General features: G+C 41.1%; 1 protein-coding gene across 1 annotated transcript in view; it reads left to right on the top strand.

The window, feature by feature from the left end:
• The window catches only part of KISS1R (KISS1 receptor), a 236,552-nt gene extending 235,301 nt beyond the window's left edge, over positions 1-1,251 (top strand). The window contains exon 6 of the mRNA XM_078670537.1: positions 599-1,251. Coding sequence (XP_078526663.1) covers positions 599-955 — 357 coding nt within the window. The 3' untranslated portion in view covers positions 956-1,251. The remainder of the gene's footprint in view (positions 1-598) is intronic.
• Positions 1,252-17,695: the final 16,444 nt, after the last annotated feature.

The raw sequence follows: 17,695 nt of genomic DNA, 5'->3' as shown, positions 1-17,695 counted from the left end.
CTCTACCCTGACCCAGGATTGCTATTTGCACCAGGGGGCTCCTGTTATTTTACATAGTGAAAGCAAGAAATGACACTAATGGCTACAGCTGATGGTGAACACACGGGTGGATGTGGGTTATTGTGGGCCATGTGTGAGTCAAAGGCACTCCGTGCAGAGGGGGCGTCCATCCATGGAGAAGCTTGGGAGTTCGGGATTGGCTGGGATAGGTGAGTTCCCATGGGGTGGGTATAAGGATCTCTAGCACAGGGGTTCTAGGCCGGTGTCCAAGACTACAGGGTTCTATCTCACTGAGATGTGTAGTGTTATTTCCTTCCCTTCATGGAGAGTCAGTAGCAGTTACAAAAGTGTAATGAAGTTTGGGCTCTATATGAGTTTCATAGAATCCTGGTTCAACAAGACCCGGGTGGTGTGCCCATGAGATACAGACCAATGCACAGGTGCATTCTGGGATTATATATTTTGGTATTTCCAAGGTCCATTCCCCTCCCAGGGTTTCTTTAGAAGTCTTCCTCCTAGCCTTGCATTCTGCGGTACACTGTGTGTAACACTGTGTGTAATATACTTCCAACTGTTGTCTCTTTGTTACCCAACGCAGGTGCAGCTCCTAGCGGAGCGGTCGGAGGCCATGCGCGCCAAGATCTCTCGCATGGTGGCGGTGGTGGTCATGCTGTTCACCCTCTGCTGGGGGCCCATCCAGCTCTACATCCTGTTCCAGGCCTTCAGCCCCAGCTTCCAGCGCAACTACTACACGTACAAGGTGAAGATCTGGGCCCACTGCATGTCCTACACCAACTCCTCCATCAACCCCATCGTCTACGCCTTCATGGGCGCCAACTTTCGCAAGGCCTTCAAGAAGGTCTTCCCCTTCGTCTTCAAGCAGCGAGTGGGGAGCACCAACGCTGCCAATGCCAACGTCAACACCGAGATGCACTTTGTCTCGTCCGGCACATAGCGCAAGGCCGCCGAAGATGGGATGAGGCATCCAATGGGCAACGTCATCGTCAAGGACAATGTTGGCTCTTTGACAAACTCCTCTAGACGATGTGGAGGAAAAGGAGACACAAGTATTTTTGTAAAATAGAGAAGAAGATCCTTTTTCATCACGACTATAAAAATGTATATTTCTGTACAGGTATATATTTTTGTGGGGGATGGTAGGAAGCCATCAGAACCAGCTCCGACTTCAGGTATTTTCTCAGGTACACTGGACTATCCTGGTAAAGGACACAGTCACAACACATCTTCTGCTCCGACAGAAAAAGTCTACGAAGTGCCCTGAAGGGAGCAAGCATTTGAGGAGCTGCTTCCCTGAAAGCTTCTTGAAGAAGAATTGGGCGTGAAGGAACGCATCCTCAAGAGGGAACAATATACTGTCTGGAATATCCAGGAACAGCAGCTGGGACTGAGGATGAACAAAGGCAGACACCCCAAAAATAATCCCCAGAAAAAGCGAAAAACTCGCCTATTATTCTGAGACCCATATACTTAAGAATGAAGGGAAAGGGATCAGAAAAACCTCACCACCATTGGACAGAGGCAAGTCAGTGGGCATTTGTTAAAGGGACTTGAAACAATTCTTAAGACCTGTCCATCATGCTTGACTCTCAGAAACGGCATTCAGCACTCTGACGTGTAAACCTAAGAATGAGTGTTCAGTGCTCCAACGGATGTATGTGATCCAAAGAATGTGTGTTCAATGCTCTGACTGATATGCAATCCAAAGTATGGCTGATCAGTGCTCCGACTGATGTGTAGATAAAAGAAGGAGTGTGCTGTGCTCCGATTGGTGTGTTGACCAAAGACTGGGTTTTCAGAGTCCCATCGACATATAAAATTGATGTGTAACCTTAGAAGAGGTGTACAGAGCTCTGATCGACATGTGAACCACAGAATGGGCGTTCAGAGCTCTGATCGACATGTGAAGCACAGAAGGGGTGTTCAGAGCTCTGATCGACATGTGAACCACAGACGGGGTGTTCAGAGCTCTGATCGACATGTGAACCACAGACGGGGTCTTCAGAGCTCTGATCGACATGTGAACCACAGACGGGGTGTTCAGAGCTCTGATCGACATGTGAACCACAGACGGGGTGTTCAGAGCTCTGATCGACATGTGAAGCACAGAATAGGCATTCAGAGCTCTGATCGACATGTGAACCACAGAAGGGGCGTTCAGAGCTCTGATCGACATGTGAACCACAGAAGGGGCGTACAGAGCTGTGATCGACATGTGAACCACAGAAGGGGCGTTCGGAGCTCTGATCGACATGTGAACCACAGAAGGGGCGTTCGGAGCTCTGATCGACATGTGAACCACAGACGAGGTGTTCAGAGCTCTGATCGACATGTGAAGCACAGAATGGGCATTCAGAGCTCTGATCGACATGTGAACCACAGATGGGGCATTCAGAGCTCTGATCGACATGTGAACCACAGAAGGGGCGTACAGAGCTCTGGTCGACATGTGAACCACAGAAGGGGCGTTCAGAGCTCTGATCAACATGTGAACCACAGAAGGGGCGTTCAGAGCTCTGATCGACATGTGCACCACAGAAGGGGCGTTCAGAGCTGTGATGGACATGTGAAGCACAGAAGGGGCGTTCAGAGCTCTGATCGACATGTGAACCACAGACGGGGTGTTCAGAGCTCTGATCGACATGTGCACCACAGAATGGGCGTTCAGAGCTCTGATCGACATGTGAAGCACAGAAGGGGCGTTCAGAGCTCTGATCGACATGTGCACCACAGAAGGGGCATTCAGAGCTCTGATTGACATGTGCACCACAGAAGGGGCGTTCAGAGCTCTGATCGACATGTGAAGCACAGAAGGGGCGTTCAGAGCTCTGATCGACATGTGAAGCACAGAAGGGGCATTCAGAGCTGTGATGGACATGTGAAGCACAGAAGGGGCGTTCAGAGCTCTGATCGACATGTGAAGCACAGAGGGGCGTTCAGAGCTGTGATGGACATGTGAAGCACAGAAGGGGCATTTAGAGCTCTGATCGACATGTGCACCACAGAAGGGGCGTTCAGAGCTGTGATGGACATGTGAAGCACAGAAGGGGCGTTCAGAGCTCTGATCGACATGTGAAGCACAGAAGGGGCGTTAAGAGCTCTGATCAACATGTGAACCACAGAAGGGGCGTTCAGAGCTCTGATTGACATGTGAACCACAGAAGGGGTTTTCAGAACTGTGATCGACATGTGAACCACAGAAGGGGCGTTCAGAGCTCTGATCGACATGTGAACCACAGAATGGGCGTTCAGAGCTCTGATCGACATTTGAACCACAGAAGGGGCGTTCAGAGCTCTGGTCGACATGTGAAGCACAGAAGGGGCGTTCAGAGCTCTGATCGACATGTGCACCATAGAAGGGGCATTCAGAGCTCTGATTGACATGTGCACCACAGAAGGGGCGTTCAGAGCTCTGATTGACATATGCAGCAGAGAAGGGGCGTTCAGAGCTCTGATCGACATCTGAAGCACAGAAGGGGCGTTCAGAGCCCCGAGTGAGGTGTAACCTGGAACATTCTCCGGATACACATTAGGCGGGGCTCTGAATTCTCACTCCTAGGTTCTAATATTAATGAGAGCACTGAACACCCATTCTCAGGATTCTCATCAGTCAGGGCTCTGAATAGTAATTCTGAGGCTTACATGTTTATCAAAGCACAGATTGCTAATTCTCAAGATGCAAGTCAATCAGGGCTATGAAGGACCATGTTCCGAGCCCCTAGTAACATGTAATCCTGAGAATAGGCATTCGGTTGTTTGTCGGAACTACCCAGGTGTTAATCACGCCTGCCTTAATAACACAGACCGAACCATGCATGCGTCTTCACAACACATGTTGTTACCATGCTGGACTGCCTCAGAGAGAGCACTGGAGTTGGAATAGTATAATTTACTATTCCAAGTTCAGTCTTTGCAACTTTAGGGAAGCATAAATCCAACAATGCTTTCCCTAAGGCAAGTCGTTGTAATAAATTGCAGAGTATAGGAATGCGTTGTAAAGACGCATTCACGGTTCGGACCATGCTGTTAAGACACATTGTGGTTCGAGCCGCGGTGTAAAGACTGTTTCCTGGGCAGTCAGACCTTCAACTGACGTGTAACCTGAAGAATGGGCATTCAAAGTCGCGACTGACGTATATCCCAGAAGGGGTTTACAGAGCTCTAACTGAGTTTTTAACCTCAGGATGGGTGTTAGGAAGTCCAGCAGACATTTCAGTATCAGGATGGACATTCAAACCTGGGATTGGCGTGAAGACATTGGGATGGGCATAGGCAATTGAGGTTAACATGTAGACTGGGCATTCAGATCTGTGCTCACTGACCTGGCAACCTTAGAATGACTATGAGGACCTGGGATCCACATACCAATGTTAGAAAAGGCATCTAGAGTTGGATGAACCTGTAAGCCTTATTTATTTGTTGATATTTTATATTATCTCAACACCAAATACTTGCAAGCTTAGAGTTTTGCATAAATTATGTAAAATACAAGCTTGGGACTCTGGTAATTCCCAGGTTTAGGTGAGGAGCTGCTCCTTTATGATGAGGTCAACTACAACCCACCTCAGATGTCTGTTTTTATAGCAGAATTTGTAAGCACTTGATTAGAATTAATGCCTGAATGGCACAAATATTGAATCAGAAAAATTGTTTTACTTACATATCGTATCATAAACGTCATCACCGCAAACATTTTGAGGAACGGAATATAAATGTGTGGTAAGTGAAGGAGCCAGAGACAGCAGCATGATTGAGGAATTTATTGCCAAGGAACTCGCCCACGACAGGAAGCAACAGCATTGAAATGAAAATCAGAAATCTTGCAAATACTGTTTCCACCCTCAATATCTACTTCATGACTTTGTCTAACTTCCCTGGTATCTTTACTTGGCTGTGTTCACTGTGTCCAATGTGAATCAGACCTGGAACCCTTCCTGCAGTTAATGATGCTGACTTCCTGTGGTGTGATTTTAACCAGACTATGGGGCATATTACCAACAAGTAGCGATAATTATCGCTAAATAGGCTTAGCGACGATTTTTTTATCGCCGCCTATCGCTGGATATGTTAGCGGAGAAAACATGCTATTAGCAACGTTTTTCTCCATTGTGCTAATATATCCAGCGATAGCGGCGAAATGCGTGAATATCGCTGAGAATACAGCGATATTCACGCATTAGTGATGAAATGCTCCTAACCATGTTATCCACCTCCCATTGGATAACATGGCTAAGAACTGGTCTGAGCAGGCGTTGGTTTTTGGCGATAGTGGGAATATTTCCATCGCTACGCCTGCCTTGCTAATAGGCGATAGCGACGTTAGCGACTGCTTTCAGTCGCTAACAGGTTGGGTACGCCCACATTGCATGTCATTAGCGATAAATATCGCTGACATGCAAAGCGGGACCCAGACCGCTCGCTATCGCCTAAAGCTGTCGCTAACATCAGTTAGCGACAGCTTGCTAATAGATCTATAGAATTATTTCCGCTTAGAGTCTGGAAACGGTCGCTAAACCGGCGATAATTGCCTATCGCCACCCTTGGTAATATGCCCCTATGTTTGATCCACCAACCTCTATTTTCCAGAAGGACTTATCCCTTTACCAACTCTGGAAATTCTTGTAGAGGAAGAAAAAACAACTCTCCCTTCCTGACCATTCCTGGTTTTTTAATCAAAACGTTTACCTCCAGCGACAAAGCCAGAGTCACTGCTACGATCTTTACCTGCTACGTGTTTCATCCTTGACTGTTTTTCAAAAACCCTTGCAGGACCTCTTTTTTCAAAGTGGTACTCTTCTTTGTTTCATCGGTGATGCGGTCCCTTAGCCACATTGGAAACAAAGCTGAGTGATCTTTATGCCCTCTCAACAACAAGAGCGGAGTGACCCCAGTGGTACAATGAGGTGCAGTGTTGTACTCCCATACTTTTATGATTGAGGAACTGTTTGACATCCATCGCTGCTGCAAGACCTGTCTGTACCCCTTCCCTGCTCACTTTGTTTCCTCTCTCTGTAAGACCATTAGATGACGGTAAAGGTAAGTACAAAGCAAAAAATGTGAGCCGTAATCGGTAACAAGGGACATGGCCAACCCCTCAATGGCAAACACCTGCTCCAGAAATTTGATTGCAGAGAGTTGTCAAAAGAAAAATACAACCAATTGGAAAAGTAGTCAACTAAAAGAATGACATAGTTCATGTCACCAGGAAGTGTGTTAAATAGTCCGAAAAGTCAAGGTCTAACTTGACCTAAGCTGCTTCATGGTATGGAACATGGTGTATGGGGCGTTCTGTTCAATAGCCAATGTTTATCAGAAACCAGACACTCAGCATTTGTCAATCACTGGCTTGACCTGACTATCAATCGCAAGCCACCAATAATGTTGCTTCATGTTCGCGCAAGTCTTGGTGGTACCTAAATGCCCTTGATGTGCCTTGGAAATGATGTATTCATGTAACCTGGAAGGAGGAACATATAAATACCCTCTTAAGACCAATTCATTGACCAATGAAAGCTCACCTTCAATCTGAGTGAATGTCTTTAAATCACCCTGCAAGCATCTGACTTCAGGCCAACCTTGGATTATATACGCACTGATCTTCTTGAAAAGCATTTAACCAATCATCAGCTCCAAATGGGGAATCACCATCTTAAAAGGTCTGAACAGCATTAATGGAAGCAACACACACAACGGCATCCATGCCAACTCCTCAACTACTTCTGGCAGGGGCATTCGAGATAGGCAATCTGCCTGAAAATTCTTGCCTCCTGCCACATGGCTAATGTTAAAAGTGCACTCATGCAGTTTTTAATCCAATCTAGTCAGTCTTGCAGACACATTGTTGTGTTTCTCCCTCTTGTGAAAATGTAAACCAGGGGCTTGTGTTCTGCGTGTAACACAAAGCGTCGTCCCGAGACTTACATTTTAAAATTCTGGTCTGACCAAATGCAAGCCAGGGCCTCTTGCGCAATCGTGCTGTATTGGGTTCATCCGGATCATAAGGAAAATCTCTCAGTTCCTCTCACTGGAAGATCGTAAAAATGTGGTGGTTGCGTTAATACTGTCCAGACTGGATTATTGCAATGCCCTATATTTAGGTAACAGCAAAGGTCAGCTGCGCCATTTACAACTTGTGCAAAATGCTGCTGCCAGGTTGGTGATGGACATCCCTGAACATCATTCGGTCTCATCCTCCCTTAGGGCGCTGCACTGTCTCCCAGTGGACCGCAGAATTATGTTTAAAACCCTCTGCCTCACTCACAGCGCATACTATCGCCTGGGGCCTCTGGGCTTAAAGACCATTTTTCAACAGTATGTGCCTTCTAGAAACCTGAGGTCTGCAACAAAGAATCTCCTTGTGGTTACTAGGGTTAAAAAGATGAGATGGGGCGGGAGGGCCTTTTCATTTGCAGCCACAAATGTTTGGAACTCTCTCCCGGACTCTCTTTCGGGGCAACGGGAACATTCACTTTTCCGTAAAGCCCTCAAGACATTGTTGGTCCCCTGAATGTTGGTTTAAGTAGGAACTCGGCTCTGCCTGTTGGATGTCTGTTTCAGCGCCTTGATGCCCTTGGGCTAAGTTCGCGCTTTAAAAGTCGCATATTCATTCATTCATTATTGTTGCTCTTACTTCCTGAGTGATTGAGGCAAATGCATCAGGTTGCTCTCCATCCCATACCCTCTGGCTCAGAACCGCCCCTAAACCATGGAAGTTGGCATCTACAGTGATCACAAATGTGCAGTCTTCCCTGAAATCAGATACAGCTGGTGCTTTCACAATCATATCTTTTACTTTGGCAAAAACAGTCTGCACTTCCTCCACTCAAATGAACTTCTGTCCCTTAGGCAAAAGAGATCTAAGCAGCTCTACTGCTGATGCATATCCTGACACAAACTGAGCGTAATAATCTGCGAGACCTAAATAGGAATGCAAAGTATCATGGTCAGTGGGTGCACTACCTTCTTTGATGGCCTTAACCAGTAAGAACTTGGGTTTTATGCCAGAGTCGTGACAGTGTGACCTTGGTATTCTAATTCTTTGGTGGCAAACTTACACTCAACCAAAATATTGACATTCAAAGTTCGCAACTCGGCACACAACCTGATATCGCCTCATTTCTTGCGTGCAATGATAATCGGTGCAATCCATTGGGACGATTCTACAGATTCAATGACACCTTGACTACACATGTCTTTTAGCATTCGTTTGGATTCCTCCCTGACTTGACTTACTTTGTGCACAAACGGTTGTGCTTGGGGCTTTAACTTGATGTGATGAACAAAACCCTTAACAGTGCCCACCTGTTCATGGAATTGCTATTTATGCTTCGCTAGAATTGCATCAACATGTTCCTCTAAAGTATACACTGAGCTAACAGACATTTCACCCGCAAAAGACGTCACTAAGAGTAGGACTGCGACAGCTGAGTAACCACTAATGAATCTTTTTTGACATACAATTAAAAACAAAACTGGTACGGATATACATATCCAAATTCAGACCAAACTCGCACGTAGCTGCCAAGATTCTAAGTGCAGCTACATATGCTTCCACCCCTTCACCAACTAGTTGTTTTTGTTTAACAAAGTTATGTCTTTCTAGCATAACGTTGGGTTCCTCTGCAAATTGTTTCTGCAACCTTTCAATTACCTCCCCATACACATTCCAATTGTCCCTAGCTTGAGCAGCGGCTACCGGTGGTAAATTCTCAAATATTTGCTGTATGGTAAGACCCAAACTGCTGAGTAAAAGTGCAAATTTCCTCTGGGGGCTGAAACTACCCACATCTATGGCAATAAGATGATTTTCAAGCAGGTGAAACCACTGAGCCCATTTGATGGTGGGCTTACCTGGTTGCTCCAAGAAGGGAGGTGGCTGAGTAAATTTGTTGAGGGGTGGCCATGATAAATCACTTAAATCTCCCCCACAGAGGTGCAGAATCACAATATGACCTGAAGAGAAACTCAGCAACGTGTTGAGCAGGCTCCACTGCAAAGAGTTGCCAGGCAACGCAGGATCCCAGGTGCATACTGTGACATCAGTGCGCTAAGGGGTGCACTCGCACCAAAGATGGTCAAAATACCCTTGCTGGGGAGAAATGCGGCACAGAGTATTCCCCGACACAGCATCCACCCTGAATGCTGCAGAAGACACTCCACAGACCATCAAATCCACGTCAGCGCTGCTTCACTGGACAGAAGTCTTGCCAAAATATTTCCCAAAAAGGTGCAAAGTGCCGAGGAGTGTCAGTGGGGGAGACCTACTTGTCACCAAATGCGGTAAGTGAAGGAGCCAGTGACAGCAGGAAGATTATTGCCAAGGAATTTGCCCACGACAGGCAGCAATCTGCCGACTCGTATCCCAAGAACAACTGACCAGCTCAGCTGGAATCCTCGCCAGCCGTTGCATCAGCCAGCATGGGTCAAGTTTGAACATAAACACAGTAAACACAGAGCGACTGCATCTTGGGCACAGAAAACAATGCACGAGCTGCACTAAACATATTGCAAGGCACTACAAAATGGTATGAGTGTTGTTTATACATTGTTTTCTTTAATATATTTGCAGTTAATATTGTTTTTACTTAATGTAAAATATATTAGCAGTTATCTTAATTTTAGGTGTTAATATCATAAATATATTTGTTTTAATTTTTAATGTAGTTGTCATTTTTAATGTGTAAATTAGAATTTTTACATTCAAGTAGTAATTTTTAATTTAGTAGCAGATTGTTCGATTTGTAGGGGAACAGGATGGGAGAAATTTAATTTATAAATTATTGTTTGTATTTAGGACTATTTTTATGATAGTTAGATATTTAATTAGTGATTATATTAAAAAATATATTGATTTGCTGTTATTTTAACTAGATGCATTTTTCTTTGTAATATATATTTTATTTTTGTATAGTTTAACTATTAATTTATAATTTAGTAAGGGCTATTGGTTTTGCAAGGGAATAGGGTGCAAAGTTGTTTAAATTATAATATTTTTATGTACATAGTCAATTTATATGGTTATTAAATATATAATTGGCAAATAATTATTTTGTTAATTGATCATGTTTGTACATTATTTGTTATGGGAATTATTTGTTGTATTTTTATTAATTGTTTATTTGATGTGTATATAATTAAAAAAAACTTTGTAAAATGTATTTTATATTTATTATTAGTTTTACCTTTGTTTCTTTCATTTAGTTACAAAATTTGAAGTTATTATTGGTATACTTACAGTTTATTTTAAATTTTTTGAGGATTCATGGATTTTTTTCCAATAAAAGAAAGGGAAGTGTATTTATTTTAATTGTATTTATTTTATTTTAAAATTATTTCTGTATTATACAAATGTATTTACATTTAATGTTATTCATTTGTATTTTACACATATATATATATATGTATATATATATTTTAATATGGTTTAGTAATTTTCTGTTGTTAGCTAATTAAATGTTTATATAATAGTGATGATGAGCTGGAATAGTATATGTAAGCCTTCAAAACGTTACCTGATTTTCTGACTCTGGAGTGGGAATAGTATATCTAACCTTTTCAAAGTCAACGACTTTTCCTACTATCATTTTGGTTGGAGTGAGAATATCAATCAGGTAGAATAGTAAATCTAAACTCTCAAAAGTCCAACATTTTTCCTACTTTTAATTAAATGAGAGCTAGTTTAGTTAATATGACTCCTTTGAATTCCAACACTTTTTCTGGTGTTGTTGATTGTTGTTACTTTTTTAATATGTAGTATGTTTTATTTAATGTTTATATGACTATTAAAAATGTAATTTTATTATTTAAAAGTAATTGTATTAACTATTTAAAATTAATTGCATTATATATTATTGTCCATACGTCTGTTAACTTTATTGTAATGTTATTGTTGATAATAATGTATTGTTTTTGTTTTATATATCTATTTCACAGTATTTAGGTAAAACTATTTTATTTTGATTTCAGTATTTAATTTTGGTTAGATATATGGTTGGGTATGTATACAATTGTTAATTTTACTTTAAAATTATTATTAATTTAATGTATTTCGAAATGTGTTAATATGTGTTTAAATTGCTTTAATATAAATATACATTTGATTTACATTGCTTATTAAAACAATTTTTAAATTACATTTATATTTTGTAATTTATTATTTTACGTAAATTACTTATAACGGTATTGATATAAAAATGTCAATATACTTACCCTATTTTTTATGCTATTGTGGTCCACCATAGTGTTGACACAATATTTTTGTAGCCTACATTCAAAGAATGTAAATTCAATATTTCTGTCGATGATATACTTGACACAATGCACTTGTAATTCAATATTTATATTGTTGCTATTCTGTCATAGAACTTGCTTGCTCTTTTGAACGCTTCATGGCACTTTGGGCCACATGTACATAGCTGTTTTCATGTCGCAAACATCCTGATTCGACCAGAAGAAAGCATTTTTCTATGTACAAAGACCAATTTTGCGATTCAGTAACCTATTACTGAATCGCAAAATGTGTTAGCGATTCAGTATTAGGAAGGGACGTGTTAATGGTGTTCCTTCCTCATAGAGACTCGCAGTGGCATGTAAGAATGTTTTACGACCGAAATGCGGTCGCAAAACATTTGCCTTTTACCACCAATTTCATGGTAACCCATTCGCAAACAGAAGGGCCCATGGGCCCCTTTGTGAATGTATGCAAAAACGTTTTTTAAGCAGGCAGTGATCCACGGGCCACTGCCTACTCTTAAATGATTAAAAGAAAACTTTTCATTTTTGTTTTTGAAACACATTTTTTTTTCACATTGCTTTATTTAAAAGCAAACACAGACATGGTGGTCTGCTGTCCCCGGTGTGTTTTTAGAGATTCCCAATGGGTCGCAAATTGCAAACTACCTCATGAATATTATTGAGGTAGGTTATTTGCGACCCCATTAGGAATGCCTAAATGTATCAAAGACACATTAGCACATAGGTGTTTGCTATTACCTAAAATGTAATGAGTGTAACGAAGAGGAGTGGTGCTTGATTTCGGACCTGGAAATGGTGCATTGTATATCGAAGTTGGTTTGGGTTGAGTCAGAAATGCAGTAGAAGAAATCAAGGGGCATATTATCAAGAACGGCGTTAAAAATTATCGCTAAAGCGGTGATAATGGGCTTGATAATATGCCCTTGAGAATTCCAATAGAAGTTAATGCCCTCAATCCTTTGCACCCACTACAGTGGATGCTACATGTCCACTGCTGCCATCACCCACTTTTTAAGTTATACGCACATCGCAAGACTGAGGCACGTCTCGTATATATTATCTGCAATCTTGCATCGCTTCTTGGAGAATGTCAGCGATTGTTACGCTTGTAAGGTGGACCTCTGTATGAGAAAGTGTCTGACTGATGGTATGCGAACAGTGGTGTTTGTGAAGGGGGCTTGCCTGGTAGGGTGGACGAGTGAAAGGTGGTACCTCTAACAGGCTAGTCATTGTTTGCGAGAGAAAATGTCAAAGGTGAGGAACCCTTTTAGGGATGTCTCCAAAGTGGTTTGTTCCGGGGCATGGTCCTATACACAAGCCGGTGTGAGTCACAGACAGTCCCTGACTTTATGAGGAAGTAAACCCTGAAACATGCTTTCCTTTTTTATTATGACCATTATGATAGAGCTCACATCCACATTGTAAGTAACTTGTTTCAGGAAAACTTGAACGTTGATAGGGGCTTTATTCACAAGAAAAAGCGAAGTGGTAAAAACGCTCTTTATATTTATATATATATCCTTGACGGGTGTATTTTTGAACCACACTTCGAAAATATTAATACTTAAAATTCAAGCAGTTTATACTGATTGAGAAAACGTGATGCTGTTATGTAAAATTGTATATGCAAGCCAGTCGTAAATAGTAAACATGCTGGAGTCACACATGAAATGATAATGAAAGCAGCTGTCCTTCCCTCATTTTCTGTTGTTTAAATCATGTGAATATTTTTTTTATTACTACAGAGCGTCGCGCAGATGCTGCTGTTTTACTTGACTTTCTGTGCCACACGATTCAATTTGCCTGTGTTCTATGCTGTAATGAAAGATGTCTTTTGTACCCATCTGCTTGTTGTTTTATTTTATATTACTTACTTGTAGAGTATCTCCATAGCCCCCATCTAATTAGTCTATCACACTGAGGGTGGGCAACAATGTGAGTCATGTGATTGCATGTGAATGGTGATGCATGTCAGTGAAAGTGTAATTACACTGGCACTCTGTGGCATTTTGACACACACACATGACAGCATGACTACACATGCATGTGGACATATCTCTGTGCTTTTTTCCTTTCGCTAATCAGCACAACATCAGTAAAACCATGGGCCTCATTTATGAAAAGTAACGCATCACTGCATGAAAATAGCAATACGTCACTTTTCACTGCGCCTTCCTTGCAACACCAATGATGCGTCATATTTACATCATGACGCATCATTGCTCAAGGAGGTACAGATACATCAGTATTTCTGACGTATCTGTATGGCGCTAAAGTGACGCATTGCTGGAGTGTGTTACAAAAGAGTGGCGCAAAAGTGACGCATTGCTGGAGTGTGTCACAAAAATGACACAACTCCAGCAATGTGTCCTTTCACATGGGACAAGCCACATGTGAAAAGGTATTACGCCTGCTGTGAGGAAGGCGTAAAAAAAATTGACACATTTGTGTCCTAGAAGAGGCGCAGTAAAATCTCATAGCTTACTTCACGTACAAGAACAACTCACATTTATATGAGAGCGTCTATTAACTTCCTTTCATGAGTTCCACACAGAGTAGTACCTAATCTGGAATTAATTATTTTGTCATGTTTCAAAGCTACTAATTTTATATGTAGACATAGCTAGTTGAATGTACTTGTTGTACTGTCTTGCATGCAATGCATTATGGGTAGGTTGTATTTACCATATCTTCTGCAGGGTGCAGTACCATATGTGGCCAAAAGAGGCTAGGTAAAAAACATTGGGGGAATATTCTCAATAACGTGATAATTACCGCAAAATTAGCTTAACGCAACTCTTTACATCGCAGTCCATCGTGGGAAAATAACGCCTTGTTAATGTCATATTCTTAACACGGCGGTACCATGCGATAGGCTCACGATAACGCATCAAATATCCGCAATAAAGTCAATGCAATGCCGCAAAAATGCGAAACACAAACGCAAAAAACTTGCGATGAGGCCAATCGCTATACAAAAAGCGGCAAAAACCAGCGACAGGTCTGCAATTCCCACGCGTCAAGTGGGAAAAGGCACCATAAAAGCAGAAAAAAAACAAAGGAAAACAAAAGAAACCACATAGCACAATGGATGCACACAGACCGAGTGCAGAGGTCAACACGAACCCCACAAGCTCCACAGACCACCAGCAAGGAACGGGGTCAGGGAAGGCCAAGGAGAAGAGGGAGAGGAAGACGGGCTGCAGTCTGCAGGAAAACCAGATCAGCGTCACGGAGGTGACATAACACTACCATCAACTAAACTACAATTAGGCAAACATGAATGCGGTCGGAGTGTCGAGGAGGTCAATGGAGGAGGCCAAGAGGTGCTGGCATGATGTGAAAAGCCAAGCCAAGTCCTGCGCCCCAGGAGGAGCTGGAGGAAACAGAGCCCACAGTCATCAGTGTGAAGACGGTGCAAGGAGTTGAAAATGACAATGTTTTTTACTTTTGCAAACCATTGGCATGAGTGCAAAGCAAATATAACAATTCCACTGCAAATGAAAACAAAACAAAACGTTCTGCCCCATTTTTATCATTGACGCATGTCCCTTTCCTTTATAACCGGTGGCTTTTCATTGGTAAATAAGTTTAATAGTTTCGCCTTAGTATTAACTTGTCTTTTCTTGTAACCTCTCATAAGAACACTTCTTGGTATATGTGTTGGTATTGCATAAGTTTTAATTGGAGTCTCCAACAACCACTTTCTTAAAGGATTTAAAGCCAAAGCAAAAGCTATGTCTTCTGTAAGGCTGCCAGTGGATACTTTACTCACTAGCTTATCTCACATTTTATATGAGACCTTCTAATAATATCCCTTCCTCAGCTCCACACAGAGTAGAACCTAATCCGGAATTAATATAATAATTCTTTTGTCACATTTTAAAGCTACTAATTTTTTATATGGACATATCTAGTTGAATGTACTCATGGTACTGTCTTACATGCAGTGCATTATGGGTAGGTTGGATTTACCATATCTTCTGCAGGGTGCAGTACCATAAGTGTCCAACTCCTTTGGCCACATATAGTACTGCACCCTGCAATTTGAGTAGGTAAAAATGAATATTGGCATTTATAATGCCAATAACTCCAACTCCAACAAATGCTAGACCAATTTGTGATATATATCAGATTTGAGTTATTGGCATTGAAAATTACACAGTTTTTTACTTATGCTTTGTGATACCATTGACTATAGTGCTATGCAAATATAATAATTTGACTACAAAACAAAACTTTATGACTCACAATTGTAATTGGTTTCTGTTTCTTGTAAATAGTGCTTTTTATTAATCAACAGACTTAGTAGTCCTTGCTTAGTACCCCCTTATCTTTCCTAGTAATTTCCCAGAAGAACACATCCTGATAAATGTGTTGTTATTCCCTAAGTTTAAATACCAGCCTTCAAGCTCTGCTTTCTTAAATAATTTAGAGACAGAGCACAGACGTTGTCCTCTGTAAAGCTGGTGGTGGTTACTTTACTTACTAGCACATCTAACATTTATATGAGACCTTCTAATAATTTCCCTACATCAGCTCCACACAGATGCATTATGGGTAGGGTGGATTTACCATATTGTCTGCAGGTAGCAGTACCATATGTGGCCAAAAGAGGTCCCCTGGGACCCTTTTTGGCGACACATGGCACTGCACCCTGTAACATGTCTAGATAAGAAAATACAAAAATAGCATTTATAATGCCAGTAACTTCAACTCCAACAAATGCAAGTCCAATTGCATTTTCAATTCAATAGGTCTCAAATTTGTTAAAGTTGTTAGAGCTGTTGGTGTTGAAAATGACAATGTTTTTTTCTTTTCCATACCATTGGCAATAGTGCAAAGCAAATATAATAATTCCACTGCAAATAAAAACAAAAACAAATATTCAGCCCCATTTTTATCATTGGCTCCGGTCCCTATCCTTTATAAATGGTGGCTTTTCATTGGTTAATAAGTTTAAGAGCTCCTCCTTAGTATTGAATTGTCTTTTCTTGTAATTTTTCATAAGAACACTTCTTGGTATATGTGCTGGCATTCCATGTTTTAATTACAATCTCAAACAACTGCTTTCTTATAAAATTTAAAAATAGAACACAAGCTATTTCTTCTGTAAGGATGGCAGTGGTTATTTTCCTCTCTAGCACATCTCACATTTACATTAGACCTTCTATTAATTTCCCTTCCTCAGCTCCACACAGAGTAGAACCTAATCCGGAATTAATATAATAATTCTTTTGTCACATTTCAAAGCTACTAATTTTTTATATGGACATAGCTAGTTGAATGTACTCAGGGTACTGTCTTGCATGCAGTGCATTATGGGTAGGCTGAATTTACCATATCTTCTGCAGGGTGCAGTACCATAAGTGTCCACCTCTTTTGGCCACATATAGTACTGCACCATTCAACTTGGCTAGGTAAATATGGAAATTGGCATTTATAATGCCAATAACGCCATCTTCAACAAATGCAAGACCAATTTGCTATAGATATCGCATTTGAGCTGTTGGCATTAAAAATGACAATGTTTTTTATCTATGCTTTTTTATACCATTGACAATAGTACTATACAAATATACTAATTCAACTATAACGCAAAACTGTATGCCCCACGTTTTAAATTGGTTTCTGTTCTTTGTAAATAGTAGCTTTTCATTAATTAACAGACTTAAAAATCCTTTCAAAGTACCCCCTCATCTTTACTTGTAATCTTCCAGAAGAACACATTCTGGTACATGTATTTTTACTCTTTAAGTTTAAATACTTGCTTCAAAGCTCTGCTTTCTTAAAGAAATTACAGACAGATATTATCCTCTGTAAACCTTATGGTGGTTACTTTACTCACTAGCACATCTCACATTTATATGAGACCTTCTAGTAATTTCCCTACATCAGCTCCACACAGAGTAGAAACTAATCCAGAATTGATATAATCATTATTTTGTCACATTTCAAAGCTACTGATTTTATATATGTACACAGCTAGTTGAATGTACTTGTGGTACTGTCTTGCATGCAATGCATTATGGGTAGGGTGGATTTACCATATTGTCTGCAGGGTGGAGTACCATAGCTGGCCAAAAGAGGTCCTCTGTGACCCCTTTTGGCCACATATGGTACTGAACCCTGTAACATATCTAGATTAAAAAAATAAATAAATGGCATTTATAATGCCAGAAACTTCAACTCCAACAAATGCAAGACCAATTACATTTCCAATGCAATCGGTGTCAAATTTGTTAAAGTTTGAGCTGTTGGTGATGAAAATGGCAATGTTTATTCTTTTGCATACCATTGAAAATAGTGTAAACCAAATATAATAATTCCACTGCAAATAAAAACAAAACTATACGTTCTGCCCCATTTTGAGGTTGAGCCTAGCGTTGCAGCGCATGCACTACTCGCTCTGCGAGGCATATTG

The sequence above is a fragment of the Lissotriton helveticus genome, chromosome 12 (genome assembly GCF_964261635.1).
Source record: "Lissotriton helveticus chromosome 12, aLisHel1.1, whole genome shotgun sequence".
Lineage (NCBI taxonomy): Eukaryota > Metazoa > Chordata > Amphibia > Caudata > Salamandridae > Lissotriton > Lissotriton helveticus.
Note: the sequence above shows the minus strand (reverse complement) of the source record. Positions and strands in the feature narration are given on the sequence as shown.